Here is a 21921-nt window from a genome sequence, read left to right on the forward strand (position 1 = left end):
CCAAAACAACAAAACATGTGTCACTGTCCAAATACTTTTTTAGCGCACTGTATTAAGTATGCCCCCAATGCAATTGAAGTTTAATGCATCAGTGAGATTTCAACAGATTTTTGAATGTCAAATTAACTAATTATTGTCTTTTGTTGAATTTATATAATAACATTATAACCTTGTTTAGCATTATCTAGTCCAAATATGGCATGATTCCACTGTTTGTATCTGTTTGCTTCACTTTCAATTGGGGACTTTTAGTTTTTGCAGGCAAACCGTAAATTCCACTTGTGGCTAATCGTTATTGTGGTTAGCGTCACATATGTTTTATTGTCCATGCCTAGCGTCATGGAAATAATTACTTTGTTACAGAACGTATAGAAATAACCTCCAAGAAGTAGTCTATGCTTTGATTTAATCGCAGACCCTAATAATTTGCTAATAATGCTTCATCTTTTTTGTATTAAAGGAAACAGATCGAGATACACAAGAACCTGTTTAGCGGGGGAAGTGGAGCAAGTCCAAGGAATGTCGATCAAGACCAGAATGCACTAGTCTGGGATATCATTACTCATCTCTCTCGGCGCTGAATGGTTTCTTCCACTCGGGGCACTTTGTCTTTGTGCTGGAAACAAAATATTTTGATAATGTTTGACCACGTCGGTGGGATGTATGTGTCTGTGTTCGAGGACGTTATCACGCAAGGATAACAATCAAACTATTCTTCAGGATTACAACGAATAGACGAATGTTTGCAATTGCTTCTTGGTGAAAACTAGTTTTCGGATGAACCGGTGTGTCATTGCTGGTGTGATGCATGGACTGAGGAGTTACAAGTTGCGATAGCCCACAAGTTCAATTGCAGTTTCAAGTATCGAAGGTAAAGCTTGGATATCCTCAATAGAAACAAAAAAAACGTTTAGGCTAATGGGACATAAGGCTATCGATAGGAATATGGTATTGATGTAGTAGGCAGCGGGTGCATGGCATGTGGTATTAAGCAATTCATCCAGTTTGCAATTGATATTTGCAGTAAGAATACCAAAGTAAATAGCTCATATTCCTTGTTAATTGTATGTGTACAGGAATGGATTCTCACAACCACTGAAAACCATTTGCAATTCGATGTTACTGCTTTTGTATGCAGTCCACAGGCCTACTAAAAAGATGGACAAGATTCTTGGCACAGTATAGAAAACAACCTCGGACACTTGTGTAATCGAGTCGTAGATATACCCAGCTTGATACTGCACTAGCTGTTTTTTTAGGCAGTAAAAACAGATATAGCACTAAGGTTATTATCGTGTTATAGTGCATGAGCACAGATCAGTATTTATGCCATTTGACAGTTGTTGTGGCATTCCAGCACAATACCATTAGATTTACATAACTCTTTCACACCATCTCTTATTGATTCAAACAAGTGTTGGGTGACTGCAGTTGAAATGAGCTGAAATAGTCTGAAATCATCTATTTGCGTGTTAAAATGTTGTGCCCAAGGGTAGCAGCATCACAATGATTTTAGGCAGCGTGTGCATATGATTTTCATCAGAGAGTCAAAATGTCGATGAAAGGCAAGGCACTCTACACTTTCCAAAGTGAAAACAAAGAGGAGATCAGCATACAGGAGAATGAGGAACTGGTTATCTTTGACGATAACTCTGTAGATGGCTGGTTACAAGGGGAGAACAGTAAAGGACAGAAAGGTCTCTTCCCGGCCTCTTACGTGGAAGTAATCCGCCCTCGTTCCAACTCCAACCTGACAGACTGCTCCATAAGCCCGGTGGGTTCTCCAGGCAATGACTCCTCATATTTCCCCTCCGCCCCAAACACGCCCTTTCACATGCAACAAGGTTACTATGACGACGATGATGATGACTGGGATGATTGGGATGACAGTTCAACAGTGGTGGACGATGATGGCCGCAGTGGCGCAAATGGACATTCCCATCAGAGCCCCCACTCCAACAACCCCAATGTCCACTATCGAGCCAAACCTTACATGGAGAGGCAGGACAGCATCTCCAGCTCGCGGAAGGGCAGTATGGTGGGAAGGAACTTGAACCGATTCTCCAGCTTTGTACGCTCGGGGGTGGAAGCTTTTGTGTTGGGCGATGTGCCCATGAACGCTAAGATAGCGGAGTCGTACACCATTGAGATGGGCCCCAAAGGGCCTCAATGGAAAGACAGCCCCACACCTTTCTCTTGCTCCATCGAGGACCCTACCAAGCAGACCAAGTTCAAAGGCATCAAGACCTACATATCGTACCGAGTGACCCCAAGCCACAATGCGAGGCCTGTGTACCGGCGTTACAAGCACTTCGACTGGTTGTACAACCGTCTACTGCACAAGTTCACCGTCATCTCCGTGCCCCACCTGCCCGAGAAACAGGCAACAGGGCGCTTCGAAGAGGACTTCATCGAGAAGCGCAAGAGGCGGCTGATCCTCTGGATGGACCACATGACCAGCCACCCGGTCTTGTCGCAATACGAGGGCTTCGAGCACTTCCTCATGTGCGCTGACGACAAGCAGTGGAAGCTGGGCAAGCGGCGGGCAGAGAAGGACGAGATGATGGGCGCCAACTTCATGCTTACCTTCCAGATCCCAAATGAGCACCAGGACCTGCAGGACGTGGAGGAACGTGTGGACTCCTTCAAGTCCTTCGCCAAGAAAATGGATGACAGCGTCATGCAGCTTACGCATGTGGCCTCAGAACTGGTGCGGAAGCACCTTGGAGGCTTCCGGAAGGAATTTCAGCGGCTGGGGAACGCCTTCCAGAACGTCAGTCAGGCGTTCATGCTGGACCCTCCCCACTGCTCGGACGCCCTCAACACCGCCATCTCCCACACGGGACGTACTTACGAGAACATTGGGGAAATGTTTGCGGAGCAACCTAAGTATGACCTCTTCCACATGCTGGACAAACTGTCACTCTACCAGGGCCTACTCGCCAACTTCCCGGACATTATTCATCTACAGAAAGGTAATGTACTCCCCTTATCATGTGCTTATTAGTGTTAGACCTAGAGTCTAATAGCTTGTCCTAGAGATGAAGCTTCAACTCATTGCATTGCGTCACATGGAAACAAAGCCTCAGTATCACTCTTGTGATAGCTGTTATAACTAAGTTTGGCCCATATTGATATGTTATAAGTGATCATGCATTACCACAACAGCTGGCAAATCAATAGGGCAACTCTTACAAAGCACTGACGGATAGCGGTCCAGAATCCTATAAACTAATTATTTCCGGTGGCCATACAGCACATCTGTTGTTAATCACATTGACAGGAGGAAAAATGGAAAAGTGGAAAAAATGTGACACCGCTGTTAGAATCATTCAACGTTCATCGTTAAGATTTGATTCCAAATGTACAGTGGTTCATTACTGGATGACATTCAGTCATCTTCTTACTCAGAAATCAAGGGTTCCTTGATTGATGGATGCTGACAGTTCTATCAAACATGTCTTTGAGCTCTACTCAAACGGTCTCTCTTAAATTCCGACCAGTTCTACTACTCTGTCACTCTGGTAAATGGAAAGATAATCGAAGTACCCCCAAGCCATTCCTTAGCTGCATGTAGAGGAACTTCAACACTGTGTACAGTGTTACTAAAGCACTCAATCACACTGTACATTTTAAAGTCCACTGGGTTTTCAAATAATTGTGTAACATCCGCTACTTCCTCTCATTAAAAACACCAGTGTGGGGAAGTATGGAAGAAAGTTCCATCACATCAACAGAGGAACAGCTATCTTGTAAACATTCCGTCTTTGATAGTACACATCCACTACTACCAGATACACAATTTTTTAAAAATATTAAACTGCTTTGAAGTTCCTTGCAATGTAGGGCTGGGCGATATTTTTCAAATGTTTTGTCGGTACGATGATATTTGAGGGCATTTTATATTTTTGAATAATAAAAGTTCTAAATTTGCTTTATGAGTTGTGCGTGACCCTAGGGTGGCAACCCATACATTCTAAGTGATTTCAATGGGTAGTTCTCCATTCTGATTGAACATTATAAAACAATCAAACTTATGTCATTAGATCATTTCCACACTGCCACGTAGGGCTGCACAATATGGGCAAAAATCTAGGCCTTATTTTTAACCAAATATTGCAATTGCGATTTGACTTGCGATTTAGATCAAAACACTTAGGTGACATTTGTTGGAATCATGGAAATATAATGATTATTCCAATTCTATAGTTACAATGTAATAGTGTCACTTTAAATACGGTGTTGTTTGACAAATGAAAAAGCCAGGGAAGCATTCAAAGAATTGCAGTACTAATAGGATCTCTATGCAGACGTTATTGTGACAGGGTAGGAACCAAAGTGTTGGTCAGTGTTTCCCAGGGGAGTGGGACCTTATATTCTTTGTAGAGGTCGACCGATTATGATTTTTCAATGCCGATACCGATTATTGGAGGACCAAAAAAGCCGATACCGATTAATCGGACGATTTTAAAAAATTGATTTGTAATAATGAAAATTACAACAATACTGAATGAACACTTATTTTAACTTAATATAATACATCAATAAAATCAATTTAGCCTCAAATAAATAATGAAACATGTTCAATTTGGTTTAAATAATGCAAAAACAAAGTGTTTGAGAAGAAAGTAAAAGTGCAATATGTGCCATGTAAAACAGCTAACGTTTAAGTTCCTTGCTCAGAACATGAGAACATAACATAACATAGCTGGTGGTTCTTTTTAACATGAGTCTTCAATATTCCCAGGTAAGAAGTTTTAGGTTGTAGTTATTATAAGAATTATAGAACTATTTCTCTCTGTACCATTTGTATTTCATATACCTTTGACTATTGGATGTTCTTATAGGCACTTTAGTATTGCCAGTGTAACAGTATAGCTTCCGTCCCTCTCCTCGCCCCTACCTGGGCTCGAACCAGGAACACATCGACAACAGCCACCCTCGAAGCATCGTTACCACAAAAGCCACGGCCCTTGCAGAGCAAGGGGAACAACTACTCCAAGTCTCAGAGCGAGTGACGTTTGAAACCCAATATACGCGCACCCCGCTAACTAGCTAGCCATTTCACATCAGTTACACCAGCCTAATCTCGGGAGTTGATAGGCTTGAAGTCATAAACAGCTCAATGCTTGAAGCACAGCGAAGAGCTGCTGGCAAACGCACGAAAGTGCTGTTTGAATGAATGCTTACGAGCCTGCTGCTGCCTACCATCGCTCAGTCAGACTGCTCTATCAAATATCAAATCATAGACTTAATTATAACATAATAACACAGAAATACGAGCCTTTGGTTATTAATATGGTAGAATCCGGAAACTATCATTTCGAAAACAAAACGTTTATTCTTTCAGTGAAATACGGAACCGTAATTAATTACAGTCTTTGTTAGGAATAAATTGACTTCACACAGTTCGCAACGAGCCAGGTGGCCCAAACTGCTGCATATACCTTGACTGCTTGCACGGAACGCAAGAGAAGTGACACAATTTCCCTAGTTATAAGAAATTCATGTTAGCAGGCAATATTAACAAAATATGCAGGTTTAAAAATATATACTTGTGTATTGATTTTCAAGAAAGGCATTGATGTTAATGGTTAGGTACACATTGGTGCGACGACAGTGCTTTTTTCGCGAATGCGCTTGTTAAATCATCACCCGTTTGGCGAAGTAGGCTGTGATTCGATGAGAAATTAACAGGCACTGCATCGATTATATGCAACGCAGGACATGCTAGATAAACTAGTAATATCATCAACCATGTGTAGTTAACTATCAATCAATCAATCAATTTTATTTTATATAGCCCTTCGTACATCAGCTAATATCTCGAAGTGCTGTACAGACACCCAGCCTAAAACCCCAAACAGCTAGTAATGCAGGTGTAGAAGCACGGTGGCTAGGAAAAACTCCCTAGAAAGGCCAAAACCTAGGAAGAAACCTAGAGAGGAACCAGGCTATGAGGGGTGGCCAGTCCTCTTCTGGCTGTGCCAGATTATGTTTATTAGTGATTAGTGATTATGTTAAGGTTGATTGTTTTTTGTAAGATAAGTTTAATGCTAGCTAGCAACTTACCTTGGCTTCTTGCTGCCCTCACGTAACAGGTAGTCAGCCTGTCACGCAGGCTTCTCGTGGAGTGCAATGTAAGGCAGGTGGTTAGAGCGTTGGACTAGTAACCGGAAGGTTGCAAAAACGAATCCCCGAGCTGACAAGGTAAAAATCTGTCGTTCTAACCCTGAACAAGGCAGTTAACCCACCGTTCCTAGGCTGTCATTGAAAATAAGAATGTGTTCTTAACTGACTTGCCTAGTTAAATAAAGGTCTAAAAAAAAAAAATCTGCCACAATCGGTGTCCAAAAATACCGATTACCGATTGTTATGAAAACTTGAAATTGGCCCTAATTAATTGGCCATTCCGATTAATCGGTCGACCTCTAATTCTTTGGCTACATTAAATGTCTTTTTCTCTTACTTCATGTAGAAAACATTCATCTCTGATTTAGAAGATACTGTTGCACAAACAACATGCTGATTTAGGCATACACCAGCACTGGTATCAGGCTATATTAGCTAGCTATGTTTGCTCTCAGTAAATCAGGGATATTCAACTATATTCTTATGGGGGCCAGATATGAAAAAGGTTATTTACAGGGGGGCCAGACATTTTCTACATGGGATTACCTAAGGCCGGGTATAACAAAAACAATGCACAAACACAATTATAATCTTATAAAGCACTTTTATTAAAATTAAATGTCGCTAAAAGTTCATTTTAAGGGCTTTAAGATTAGCATAATTCAGTGTATCAAATTGTTTAAATAATGGAACACATTTGTACTTATAACACAGTTGACATGCATCACATAAATTTCCACTCTCTTTTCTGTTTCAAATACATAGCTTAATCTTTTGTTTTATTTACACATAGGCAACCTTTTTATGCATAGCATATCTCAGTTGACCAGCATCACATTCTGTTCTATGTTCTATTTCTTTATTATTTCATCATCTTTGTCTTGTTGTGTTGTCTTTTTACACATAGAAACCTTTTATGCATGGCATATCTCAGTTGACTACCTTTTGTGGAGAAGTCACTCTCCCCCCGCACCTCTGTGGGGACTTAAACTCACCAAATCTTGTTTCAAAGTTAGGTTTCAGTTTATCTAAAAACTCTGACATCACCAGAGTGATCTGTACTGAGGATGACTGAATATACAGTTGAAGTCGGAAGTTTTCATACACCTTAGCCAACTACATTTAAACTCAGTTTTTCACAATTCCTGACATTTCATCCTAGGAAAAATTCTCTGTCTTAGGGCAGTTAGGATCACCACTTTATTTTAAGAATGTGAAATGTTAGAATAATAGTAGAGAGAAGGATTTATTTCAGCTTTTATTTCTTTCATCACATTCCCAGTGGGTCAGATGTTTACATACACTAAGTTGACTGTGCCTTTAAACAGCTTGGAAAAGTTTACATACACTCAATTAGTATTTGGTAGCATTGCCTTTAAATTGTTTAACTTGGGTCAAACGTTTAGGGTAGCCTTCCACAAGCTTCCCACAATAAGTTGGGTGACTTTTGGCCCATTCCTCCTTATAGAGCTGGTGTAACTGAGTCAGGTTTGTAGGCCTCCTTGCTCGCACATGCTTTTTAAGTTCTGCCCACAAATGTTCTATAGGATTGAGGTCAGGGCTTTGTGATGGCCACTCCAATACCTTGAATTTGTTGTCCTTAAGCCATTTTTGCCACAACTGTGGAAGTATGCTTGGGGTCATTGTCCATTTGGAAGACCCATTTGCGACCAAGCTTTAACTTCCTGACTGATGTCTTGAGATGTTGCTTCAATATATCCACCTAATTTACCTGCCTCATGATGCCATCGATTTTGTGAAGTGGCCAAACAGTTCTATTTTTGTTTCATCAGACCAGAGGACATTTCTCCAGAAAGTACAATCTTTGTCCCCATGTGCAGTTGCAAACCGTAGTCTGGCTTTTTTATGGCGGTTTTGGAGCATTGGCTTCTTCCTTGCTGAGCGACCTTTCAGGTTATGTCGATATAGGACTCGTTTTACTGTGGATATAGATACTTTTGTACCTGTTTCCTCCAGCATCTTCACAAGGTCCTTTGCTGTTGTTCTGGGATTGATTTGCACTTCTCGCACCAAAGCACGTTCATCTCTAGGAGACAGAACGCGTCTCCTTCCTGAGCGGTATGACGGCTGCATGGTCCCATGTTGTTAATACTTGCGTACTATTGTTTGTACAGATGAACGAGGTACCTTCAGGCGTTTGGAAATTGCTCCCAAGTATGATCCAGACTTGTGGAGGTCTACAATTTTTTTCTGAGGTCTTGGCTGATTTCTTTTGATTTTCCCATGATGTCAAGCAAAGAGGCACTGAATTTGAAGGTAGGCCTTGAAATACATCCACAGGTACACCTCCAATTGACTCAAATTATGTCAATTAGCCTATCAGAAGCTTCTAAAGCCAATATTCCAAGCTGTTTAAAGGCACAGTCAACTTAGTGTATGTAAACTTCTGACCCACTGGAATTGTGATACAGTGAATTAGAAGTGAAATAATCTGTCTGTAAACAATTGTTGGAAAAATGACTTGTCATGCACCAAGTAGATGTCCTAACCGACTTGCCAAAACTATAGTTTGTTAACAAGAAATATGTGGAGTGGTTGAAAAACGAGTTTTAATGACTCCAACCTAAGTGTATGTAAACTTCTGACTTTAACTGTAGTTGCCTTTAACTGTTTGTTGTGTAGGGAATAGAGCATTTGTTTGGGCTCAAATCAGAAGAGATAATTACACATTTATTTTGAAAGGAAGTCCGTTTGTCAATTGTGTCAATAACTGTTTTATCACTTCTCTGTAGTCCCAAAGTCCATTCAAATGATCACTAAAAAACAAACATCTAATAAACTAAAGATCATGATGCTCAACAGACTACAAAACAAGCTATGTTGCAGGCTAGATGTTAATCGGATAAAGTTTATGATTGCCATAACTCAGTCCATGGTGTTTTTAACTCACCACTGAGTTAACCGCAAAGTATGCTCTGGTGTATCAGGCAGTGTAGTGATCTCATCTGCGGTGAATAGCTGAATAGCATACATTTATTAGCTAGTTAGATAGCTAGCCAGGTAACTAGCGATGAGCACTAAAGGTGAACATGATTTATTTTGGCCACTACTTGCTAAAAAAAGACAAACTAGCTGTTTGCAGACAGGAATACAGAAACTAATAGTGTATTTATATAATGCTTGTGGATTTATGTTAAGAAGCAGAGTTGAAAGCAGCGTGATTGTCGTCAACATATTGTTGCATCTGCTGCATTGACCAAGCAGACTGAAGAGTGAAGGGTTGGCAAGTGATCTCATGGTTGAGCAACAACAACTTCGCTCCTTGAGTGACAGGGGGTGCGACTTGGTGAGAGAGAAGGAGAGAGATGACTCTGTACAGGCGTATCACATATAATAGTGATGGGGGAAATACACTGCTCAAAAAAATAAAGGGAACACTAAAATAACACATCCTAGATCTGAATGAATGAAATATTCTTATTAAATACTTTTTTCTTTACATAGTTGAATGTGCTGACAACACAATCACACAAAAATGATCAATGGAAATCAAATTTATCAACCCATGGAGGTCTGGATTTGGAGTCACACTCAAAATTAAAGTGGAAAACCACACTACAGGCTGATCCAACTTTGATGTAATGTCCTTAAAACAAGTCAAAATGAGGCTCAGTAGTGTGTGTGGCCTCCACGTGCCTGTATGACCTCCCTACAACGCCTGTGCATGCTCCTGATGAGGTGGCGGATGGTCTCCTGAGGGATCTCCTCCCAGACCTGGACTAAAGCATCCGCCAACTCCTGGACAGTCTGTGGTGCAACGTGGCGTTGGTGGATGGAGCGAGACATGTCCCAGATGTGCTCAATTGGATTCAGGTCTGGGGAACGGGCGGGCCAGTCCATAGCATCAATGCCTTCCTCTTGCAGGAACTGCTGACACACTCCAGCCACATGAGGTCTAGCATTGTCTTGCATTAGGAGGAACCCAGGGCCAACCGCACCAGCATATGGTCTCACAAGGGGTCTGAGGATCTCATCTTGGTACCTAATGGCAGTCAGGCTACCTCTGGCGAGCACATGGAGGCCCCCCAAAGAAATGCCACCCCACACCATGACTGACCCACCGCCAAACCGGTCATGCTGGAGGATGTTGCAGGCAGCAGAACGTTCTCCACGGCGTCTCCAGACTCTGTCACGTCTGTCACGTGCTCAGTGTGAACCTGCTTTCATCTGTGAAGAGCACAGGGCGCCAGTGGCGAATTTGCCAATCTTGGTGTTCTCTGGCAAATGCCAAACGTCCTGCACGGTGTTGGGCTGTAAGCACAACCCCCACCTGTGGACGTCGGGCCCTCATACCACCCTCATGGAGTCTGTTTCTGACCGTTTGAGCAGACACATGCACATTTGTGGCCTGCTGGAGGTCATTTTGCAGGGCTCTGGCAGTGCTCCTCGTGCTCCTCCTTGCACAAAGGCAGAGGTAGCGGTCCTGCTGCTGGGTTGTTGCCCTCCTACGGCCTCCTCCACGTCTCCTGATGTACTGGCCTGTCTCCGGGTAGCGCTTCCATGCTCTGGACACTACGCTGACAGACACAGCAAACCTTCTTGTCACAGCTCGCATTGATGTGCCATCCTGGATGAGCTGCACTACCTGAGCCACTTGTGTGGGTTGTAGACTCCGTCTCATGCTACCACTAGAGTGAAAGCACCGCAAGCATTCAAAAGTGACCAAAACATCAGCCAGGAAGCATAGGAACTGAGAAGTGGTCTGTGGTCACCACCTGCAGAACCACTCCTTTATTGGGGGTGTCTTGCTAATTGCCTATAATTTCCACCTTTTGTCTATTCCATTTGCACAACAGCATGTGAAATTTATTGTCAATCAGTGTTGCTTCCTAAGTGGACAGTTTGATTTCACAGAAGTGTGATTGACTTGGAGTTACATTGTGTTGTTTAAGTGTTCCCTTTATTTTTTTGAGCAGTGTATATCGATACAGTTACATATCGGCTCTCCTGTCAAGTAGAGTATATTATTTTTGACGATATATCGAATCATTTTGACAGTATTGCAATATAAATTTTTGCACTAGTTGACTGTACCTGCACCAAAACTCCAGTATTTTTCCTTCGTAGCTTGTTCTCTATCTTTATAAATAGGGAGCCAATTCAGCACTTTTATTTCCATGACTGCTTTCTCATGACTGTCTCTTGTCCCTCGGCAGCAGACAAATGTGACCCGTTTCAGGAAGCTAGGCGTATGTCGCGGGTCACTACTTGACAGGAGAGCCGTTTGAACTTAAACTTTTTTTTAAAATCAAAATGCGGTTTTTGGCAGAAATGCCTTCTCGAACATGTGAACTTTCATGTGCCTTAATAACAAACTTGTTATTAAATACGAATAAAATTGTTAAATTACGAGCCTAGTTGATTTAGCCGCAGAAAAAGAGGAGCAACCTTCCTGCTAACCATGATTGGCTGAGATAATGAGTGGGCTGGACATGCCGAGAGATGAGTTTGGATTGGTCTGCCATATAGCAGGCTTCTGTCTATTATTTACAAAATAGTCAAAATTGGTGAAGTGAAATGAAAAAAAAAACTTGTTTCAAATCTTTTGAAGAAACCCCCCCGGAAAGTGGTGTGTGCATATGTATTCACCCCTTTGCTATGAAGCCCCTAAATAAGATCTGGTGCAACCAATTACTTTCAGAAGTCACATAATTAGTTAAATAAGTCCACCTGTGTGCAATCTAAGTGTCACATGATCTGTCACATGATCTCAGTATATATACACCTGTTCTGAATGGCCCCAGAGTCTGCAACACCACTAAGCAAGGGGCACCACCAAGCAAGCGGCACCATGAAGAAAAAGGAGCTCTCCAAACAGGTCAGGGACAAAGTTGTGGAGAAGTACAGATCAGGGTTTGGTTATAAAAAAATATTCTAAACTTTGAACATCCCACGGAGCACCATTAAATACATTATTAAAAAATTGAAAGAATATGGCACCACAACAAACCTGCCAAGAGAGGGCCTTCCACCAAAACTCAGGGACCAGGCAAGGAGGGCATTAATCAGAGAGGCAACAAAGATACCAAAGATAACCCTGAAGCGGAGATTGGAGTATCTGTCCATAAGACCACTTTAAGCCGTACACTCCACAGAGCTTGGCTTTACAGAAGAGTGTCCAGAAAAAAGCCATTGCTTAAAGAACAAAATAAGCAAACACGTTTGGTGTTTGCCAGAAGGCATGTGGGAGACTCCCAAAACATATGGAAGATGGTACTCTGGTCAGATGAGACTAAAATTTTGCTTTTTGGCCATCAAGGAAAACGCTATGTCTGGCACAAACCCAACACCTCTCATCACCCCGAGAACACCATCTCCACAGTGAAGCATGGTGGTGGCAGCTTCATGCTGTGGGGATGTTTTTCATCGGCAGGGACTGGTCAGAATTGAAGGAATGATGGATGGCGCCAAATACTAAATACTGGCTCGCTAGCTAACCTTACGTGTATTATCTTATTATTCGTATCTCAGAGCCATTTGCTTGGCTAGCTGTAGCCTGATGTTAGCTAGCTAACATTGAACCTGGTTGGTTAGCTACCTGCAGATTCATGCCATTGTTCACCTAGCTAGCTGGCTACATGTTTTAACAAAAGACTCCACTATGCAAGTAACCATTTCGGGTCGTTCGTAAATTCAGTCTAGCCATCATAGCACACTCGTCTGAGCGTGCCAGAGCGCAGAATAACTGAATTTACGAACGCTCAACACCCGTAGAATATGGCCGGTGTCAGGAAACGTTGGCAAAAAAGCGTAATTAAAATGTTGCCTGCAGCACAGTTACACTCACCAACGCTCTGCATAACATGAAAACAGCCTAACCAGCTCTGCTAGGGCGAGTAAAATGGTTAGAATGGGGTGTTCTGTCTATTGTGTCTAAAAAGCAAGCTAGCCAATGTTAGTCAGTTAGCTTGGGTGCTTGGCCGCCGTTGTGAGGTCAGAACGTTCGGATCAACCCTACTCATCGGCCAGAGCGTCCAGTGTGCGCTCTGATCGCTCCGAGAGTGAAACGCTCTGAATATACAAACGGACAATCTGACAGCACATTTGCAGTCACCAACACTCTGGATAACTTAACAGCCTAACCAGCTCTGCTAGGGTGAGTTATGTTTAGTGAGCTGTTCTCTCATTTGTGTCTGAAGTAGCTAGCAAGTTGGCTTGGGTGCTTCACTGCTGTTGTTGGTACAGAATGCTTGGATCAACCCTTAAAGAGATGGGTGGGGCTAAAGCTTAAGAGGGTGTGAACGATGCTGAATGGGTGTAGACAAGAAGGGCTTTCCAGTAGTAGTACCAAACATTCGAAGGCCATTTTCTCAAAAGTGAGTTTACAAGTTTATCAACTTTCAAAGCAGAATTACTTTCCCATTGTTCCTCAACTGTCGTGTATGATATACCATTTTGTCGCTCTGAGTCTCTACTATTATCTAATGTAAAAAAAATAAAAAATAAATAATCAATTTTTGCTACATAAGACCGATTGAGCCAGTCAGTCACAAATGGTAAGCAATATGTTTGGAACATCGAATCTTAAGAAAATCATATTATCGAATTTGAATTCGGAAAGTATTCAGACCCCTTGACTTTTTCCACATTTTGTTACCTTACAGCCTTATTCTAAAACTGATTTAAATCGTTTTTCCCCCTCATCAATCTACACACAAAACCCCATAATGACAAATCAACATAATTACATTTTTACAGATTTATTCAAAGTAAAAATCATGTCCAATCAATTAAATTTACCACAGGTGGACTCCAATCAAGTTGTAGAAATATCTTAAGGATAATCAGTGGAAACAGGATGCACGTGAGCGCAATTTCGAGTCTCATAACAAAGGTTCTGAATACTTCAGAAATTCTAAAAACCTGTTTTCGCATTGTCATTATGGGGTATTGTGTGTAGATTGATGGGGGGAAAAAGTTATTTAATCAATTTTAGAATAAGGCTGTAATGTAACAAAATGTGGGAAAAGGGAAGGGGTCTGAATACTTTCCGTATAGAATCGTGAGAATTGCAATACATATCATATTGGCACCAAAGTATCGTGATATAATTTTGTGAGGCCTTGGCAATTTCCATCCCTAACATTTAACAAACCAAACATTGAAATTCCGTTATAGAAGGTAAAGTAAAAACCCAAACCGGTCAGTGCATCAATACCAGTATATAGTAAAATACATTATAAACTGGGTGGTTCGAGAATGCTGATTGGCTGAAAGCATACCATGGGTATGACAAAACATTTATTTCTACTGTTCTAATTACGTTTGTAAACAGTTTAGAATATCAATAAGGCACCTTGTGGGTTTGTAGTATATGGCCAATATAGCACGGCTAAGGGCTGTATCCAGGCACTCTGCGTTGCGCCTAAGACCAGCCCTTAGCCGTGGTATATATATATATTTATTCTATTAGGCAAGTCAGTTAAAAACAAATTCTTATTTACAATGACAGGCTACCAGGGGCAGACGGACAGATTTTTACCTTGTCAGCTCGGGGATTCGATCCAGCAACCTTTCGGTTACTGGCCCAACGCTCTAACCACTGGGCTACCTGCTGCCCCCTTGGGCCTTATTGCTTAAGTATACCGCCAAGCCCTACAACACTATGTTTTGTCTTAATTAATTTGTTTATTTACTTTCAAGTATAACTTTTCTGCAGTGTGGGTTTCATATGATGTAGTATCGTTGGTTATGTAGAACTTAGGCTAACCGTACAAGTGTCTGGAAATCAATTGGAGGGATGCGACACCATTATTCCACAATTTGGTGTGTTGTTGATGGTCGTGGAAAACGGTCCTGGGCGCCGCTCCAGAATCTCCCATAACATGCTGAGCATACTGCTCGCGTCACATGCCAATCGCCATATAAAGTCCAAAGAAGAAAAACCCTGGAAGGAGGAGAGATGACTAGAAACGATTCGGTTGACCGTTTTATGTGTGGATTAATTGTCGGAGTAGAGGACTTTGTGCATTTCAGGTAAAATAACAACTCAATGTTTATATCCAAGGACAAATTAGCTAGCAACAGCAAGCTAGCTAAATAGGACAAATTAGCTAGCAACTGCAAGCTAGCTAGCTAAATTACCATAAATGTTTAATGCTTTTCGACCGGTCCTCAAATTAATATAATTGGTTTGGGCTTGGTGTTAGTGTTCAATTGGGTTGAAATCTGGTTGCTTATATAGTTCAAGCTCCACCTAGCTAGCTGTATTGCATGGATTTAATAGACGTTGCTAGCAGCCTAGCTCTGTAAGTCAAGGCAAAGGAATGTAATGGTGCAGGCAGAGAATCTAGTAGCTAGGAGCTGTGATGATTGTGAATCTGCTCAGCTCCTGACTGCTAGAGTCTCTGCCTGGTCTCATAGCAGTTAAAGGGATGCTACTAGCTTTAGACTACATTTCAAAGACAAAAGTAAGTAAAGGAGTAATATATATTATCTATGAAATGACTCCAGGCATAAGTGACATAAGTGGTCACTTGGGGCCCGCGGTCGCTTGGGGCCCAAGGCCGCTAAGGGACCCCCAACCCTCCCCAAATATTATTATAATTATTTTTAGTAACTCAGTCGGGGTCTCAATTTACTGTTGAGATTTAGAATAGCAGAATACAGAAGGTCTTCTCGCTTAGGGCTCTCAACCAAAACTTGCTTAGGGCCCCTAAAAGGCTAGAGCCAGCCCTGCTATGGTATGTCCCTTAATGGTACAGTGAGGTGTAAGAAATACAGCTTTTAGTGTTAATGCAAAAGGTGATATTCAATAGGCCCTGCCCCATACAATGCGAGGGATCATTCATCTTCTTTGGATGCATTGAAAGGGTTGATACGCCTAGAACATGCTTAGTCACAGCTGATGCATTTGCTATGGCCTACGACTTCGACGTGTCTGTATCTGTCATAAGGGTGGTGCAGTATTTGAGCAAGACAGTCAAACGACCAGCATACCAAGGCCATACTTCAGTTCTCAAACAACCCACATCAGGTGATGGAAGGGGGAGGGACCTCCAGCACAGGAAGCCACGTTTCTCTTAGTTGTGCAAGGTAAATAAGGGCGTTGCAATATTACGCAAACAAGTGCAAAGAGTTCATTCGTAGCGTAATAATAGAGTTCAGCAAAAATCACATCTGCACCACACCCTTAATTGTACATCAATTGAAAGACATTGAAAATGTCATAGAGATAATAGCATTATGTTAGAGACCAATGGTCATATTGATTCAACTGCAAATATTGGAAATACAAATATAAGCCCACTCGTGAAAAATGTGGCTGACCATTGAATGACCTTGGCCCAATGACTTTAAAATGTAGTGATAGCATAGTCAGTACAGTATATTTAATAATTCAATTTCCTCTCAGCTCAGTGTACTCTCATTACCTAGCTGAAGGCAAGGCACATAGAGACATCATATGGTGATGTGGACTACAGGAAATAGAGGACGCCCCCATTCTCATCGAATGGGCTGTAGTGGAGCAGGTTGAGAGCTTCAAGTTCCTTGGTGTCCACATCGCCAATAAACTAACATGGTCCAAGCACACCAAGACAGTCGTGAAGAGGGCACGACAAAACCTATTCCCCCTCAGGAGACTGAAAAGATTTGTCATGGGTCCTCAGATCCTCAAAAGGTTCTACAGCTGCCCAATCGAGAGCATCCTGGTTGGTTGCATCACTGCCTGGTAAGGCAACTGCTCGGCCTCGCTACAGAGGGTAGTGCGTACGGCTACCTGCCATCCAGGATCTCTATACCAGGCGGTGTCAGAGGAAGGCCCTACAAATTGTCAAAGACTCCAGCCACCCTAGTCATAGACTGTTCTCTCTGCTACTGCACAGCAAGCGGTACCGTAGCGCCAAGTCTAGGTCCAAGAGGCTTCTAAACAGCTTCTACCCCCAAGCCATAAGACTCCTGAACATCTAATCAAATGGCTACCCAGACTATGTACATTGCCTCCCCCCATTTTACACCGCTGCTACTCTCTGTTGTTATCATCTATGCATAGTCAGTTTAATAACTCTACCTACATGTACAGTATATATTACCTCAATTACCTCGACTAACCGGTGCCCCCACACATTGACTCTGTACCGGTACCCCCCTGTATATAGTCTCGCTATTGTTACTTTACTGCTGCTCTTTAATTACTTGTTACTTTTATTTCTTATTCTTTTTTTTCTTCTTTTTTTTCCTTTAAACTGCATTGTTGGTTAGGGGCTTGTAAGTAAGCATTTCACTGTAAGGTCTACGACACCTGTTGTATTCGGCACATGTGACCAATAACATTTTATTTTATTAGATATCTAAGAATATATATTCCCAAAATATATTTGAGGCTCACATTTTGAATCAATAACTATAGCCATATTTTCTTTACCAACATGGAGTGTTGAGTTTACTGTTGCAGACTTGACTGTCAGTTGAAGCATCCCAGCTGAGCTCGAGAGCTTTCCTCGAAGTCACTTGTGTTCCTCTGAACTGGATCCAGCTGTGACAACATACCAAACACACACAAAACCTGGGTTCAACTCTCCCTATAAAGTTCACATCCTATCCTCTCATCACAGCTCTCTCCTGCCCACTCCCTAACATAGAGTAATGAACACTGTTTGAACTGTGATATTGGTGGATGACTGGATGTGTGAACTCATGAAATATCACTGCATACTCGGCCGGGTGTGGTGTGAGCTACATATGGCATTGATAACGCATGGCTGGGTAGGAAAGGCTAGAGAAGGTCTAGGTATAAATCAACTAGCTAGCTATTTTTCAGTGTGTCTGCCAGATTTCTCTCTTTCTTTCTCTATAGTGCATTCGGAAAGTATTCAGCCCCTTTCCCTTTTTCTACATTTTGCTACATTACAACCTTATTCTAAAATGGATTCAATTGTTTTTTTATCTCATCAATCTACACACAATACCCCATAATGACAAAGCAAAAACAGGTTTTTAGAAATGTATGTACATTTATAAAAAAATTAAACCATCACATTTACATAAGTATTCAGACCCTTTACTCAGTACTTTGTTGAAGAACCTTTGGCAGCGATTACAGCCTCAAGTCTTCTTGGGTATGATGCTAAGCTTGGCACACCTGTATTTGGGGAGTTTCTCCCATTCTTCTCTGCAGATCCTCTCAAGCTCTGTCAGGTTGGATGGGGAGTGTCGCTGCACAGCTATTTTCAGGTCTCACCAGAGATGTTTGATCGGGTTCAAGTCCGGGCTCTGGCTGGGCCACTCAAGGACATTTAGCGACTTGTCCCGAAGCCACTCCTGCGTTATCTTGGCTGTGTGCTTAGGGTTGTTGTCCTGTTCGAAGGTGAACCTTCGCCCCCTGTCTGAAGTCCTGAGTGCTCTGGAGCAGGTTTTCATCAAGAATCTCTCTGTACTTTGCTCCGTTCCCCTATTCTCTCGATCCTGACTAGTCTCCCAGTCCCAGCATGATGCTGACACCACCATGCTTCACTGTAGGGATGGTGCCAGGTTTCCTCCAGACGTGATGCTTGGCATTCAGGCCAAAGAGTTCAATATTGGTTTCATCAGACCAGAGTATCTTGTTTCTCATGGTTTAAGAGTCCTTTAGGTGCCTTTTGGTAAACTCCAAGCGGGCTGTCATGTGCCTTTTACTGAGGAGTGGCTTCTGTCTGGCCACTCTACCATAAAGCCCTGATTGGTGGAGTTCTGCAGAGATAGTTATCCTCCTGGAAGGTTCTCCTATCTCCACAGAGGAAATCTTGAGCTCTGTCAAAGTGACCATCGGGTTATTGGTCACCTCCCTGACCAAGGCCATTCTCCCCTGATTGCTCAGTTTGGCCAGGTGGCCAGCTCTCGGAAGAGTCTTGGTGGTTCCAAACTTCCTCCATTTAAGAATGATGGAGGCCACTGTGTTCTTGGGGACCTTCAATGCTGCAGAAATGTTTTGTTACCCTTCCCCAGATCTGTGCCTCAACACAATCCTGTCTCGCTCTACGGACAATTCCTTTGACCTCTCAGTCTGTCTTTCTATCTATCTCTACCTTTCTCTCCTCTCTCTCTCCCCCCTTTTCTCTCTCTCTCTCTTCCTTCTTTCTCTTGTTCCCTCTGTCTTTCACACTCTTTCTCTTTCTCTCTGTCTCTCTCTTTCCCTTTCTCTTTGATGAATACCAACCATCTCACTCAGATATCTAGGTCTCTCTAGACAGTCGGTCTGGATGGTTTCACTTACACAGGGTTAATCCAGTGTGGTCCCACAGAGGTGCTTTGAGCATTCACCAACATTAATACAATACTCATCCAATAGGTAGACCTCTATTGAAAGACTTGAATATGAATATACACTCACCGGCTAGTTTATTAAGTACACCCATCTAGTACCGGGTCGGACCCCCCTTTGCCTCCAGAACAGCCTGAATTCTTTGGAGAATGGATTCTAGAAGTCGGAAACGTTCCACCGGGATGTTGGCCCATGCTGGCGCGATGGCATTTGCTGCAGATTGAACGGTGGTATGCCATCACCAGCAGCCTGTACCATTGACACCAGGCAGGATGGGTCTATGGACTCATGTTGCTTACGCCAAATCCTGACTCTGTCATCAGAATGATGCAACAGGAACTGGGATTCATCAGACAGGTAATGTTTTTCCACTTCTCAATTGTCCAGTGTTGGTGATCGCATGCCCACTGAAGCTGCTTCGTCTAGTTTCTAGCTGATAGGAGTGGAACCCGGTGTAGTCGTCTGCTGCAATAGCCCATCCGTGACAAGGATCAATGAGTTGTGCATTCCGAGATGCTGTTCTGCACACCACTGTTGTACTGTGCCGTTATTTGTCTGTTTGTGGCCTGTCTGTTAGCTTACACAATTCTTGCCATTCTCCTTCGACCTCTCATCAACGAGCTGTTTTCACCCACAGGACTGCCCCTGACTGGATGTTTTTTTGTTTGTCGGAGTACCCTAGACACTGTCAAGCGCGAAAAGCCCAGGAGGGTGGCCATTTCTGAGATATTGAATCCGGCACGCCTGGCACTGACGATCATACCACGCTCAAAGTCGCTTAAGTCGCTAGTTTTGCCCATTTCAACATTCAATCGAATGTCTCGATGTCCGTCTGCCTGCCACGGCCACATGACTCACTGTCTGAAGGAGCACTACATTTTCATTATAAGTTAGTGCACTGCAATGGAAGACTGATGTATATGACACAGTACATGTCCCACCCACATGACATTATAGCTTACCAATGAGCAAGTGTGCAGTGGAGTGGGCGGAGCATCATTATCTTTCGTGTTTTTCAATGAGCACTGCAGTGTAGCTGGACTAGCTGTCACTTCCAAGGAGAAAACCACCTGCTGAAATCTTGAACAAAGAGGCGAGGGAACACAATGGAGTGAAACTGACTGACCCCAGTGGTGTCGGTATCGAACAGAGCTGCTGTCCACACGTTGCATAAGATGAAATGTGAGGTTCCCATGCATGGTAGCCTAGATCTGGTAACACCTGCCCAAAGAGAATAAATCAAAATGGAGGAATGGGGGTGGAGATTATGGGCAGAAAAACAGCTCTAAAATTGTTTGAATACACATTGGAAATACAGTATGTACTACGAATTATTTTCATTCACATTTGTTTAGCTCGGTTCATAGTGCAAGATGGCGTCACATCATGACCAGTCAGCCCTCTCACATCAGGCTGCCAGTCAGCCCTCTCAGACATAGTCTACTCTGAGAATTAGGGATCGCTTCCCCAGTCCCCAGTATGCATACCCTTGTACGGCCATTGAGGCTTTGACGTGAACAAGAGGCCCGCTTTGTCCTCCAGTGTATGTGGCAGAACACATCACATCCATCTATCAGGGTTTTTCTTATAAAGCAAAGAAAAGCAAAGATGTGTGTGCCCGATTTCGTGGAAATGTGGGCCAAATGACCTCTCCATCTGTTCCTGTACCTATGGGGACCAGAGAGCAGGACCTGGAGAGGCACATGGCCCTAGATACATTACCAGGAATGCAACGTGTTAGTGAAAATGTAAATGCTGTCTGGTTGTGTGTGTGTGAGAGAGAGTGCATGCGTGTGTGTGCTCTGATCCAGAGATTAATAATTGATATTACAGCATACTACAGTATGACCCTATCTAAGTCAGACAGGCCCCCATTGATTATGCCCTAGAGCACAATGTGTCCATCCTATCCTAAATAGCACATTGGTTAGGCAAAAATGTGTCACACTACACAATAGCACGAGCACAAACTGTACACAGAAATTCAGAACCAAGTGTGATCAACAGGAAGATAAAGACTACAACACCTTTTTAAGTTGTCCAGTAATGGCGCCTTCTGTTCACCTGATAAAGTGCTTTTCGTTCAACAAGAGTCCCCTTGCTTAGTCTGGTCTGCATGTGAATGTTTTCTCTTGTCTATTTGCTCACACATAAATATTGACAAATGGTAGGACTGTGTTTTCACACACTCTCTATCCAAATGTCTTTGCATTCCTGGCTGACTGTGTTTCCTAGCTAGCACGCTGCTGTTTCACAGTGGTGATGTTATACAATATAGAGATGTCTTCGAAGATTGGAATTCATAAACTGCTTTAAGAAACATACTGTATGTTGCATCTTGCAATTTGTGCCATGAATGTAATATGTATTTCAGGATGAATTAATGTTACCATGTTGGTAAAGTAGTTCCATTTAGCAGAGTGTTTGTATGCATTTTCTAAAGGCTTTTATGGCGTTCCAAAAAGGACCTATTTGTTGCAGAGAAAATTCACAGGCTTCTGCTTGGGCTTAAATTCTTGGCCCTCCTA

At 42.6% G+C, this 21921-nt stretch overlaps 1 protein-coding gene across 1 annotated transcript in view; it reads left to right on the forward strand.

Moving 5' to 3' along the window:
• Nucleotides 1-324: 324 nt before the first annotated feature.
• The window catches only part of snx33 (sorting nexin 33), a 50087-nt gene continuing 28490 nt past the window's right edge, over nt 325-21921 (forward strand). The window contains exon 1 of the mRNA XM_071326768.1: nt 325-2975. Within this exon, the coding sequence (XP_071182869.1) occupies nt 1553-2975 (1423 nt within the window). The 5' untranslated portion in view covers nt 325-1552. The remainder of the gene's footprint in view (nt 2976-21921) is intronic.

This window comes from Salvelinus alpinus, chromosome 9, assembly GCF_045679555.1.
Source record: "Salvelinus alpinus chromosome 9, SLU_Salpinus.1, whole genome shotgun sequence".
In the NCBI taxonomy this organism is placed as follows: domain Eukaryota; kingdom Metazoa; phylum Chordata; class Actinopteri; order Salmoniformes; family Salmonidae; genus Salvelinus; species Salvelinus alpinus.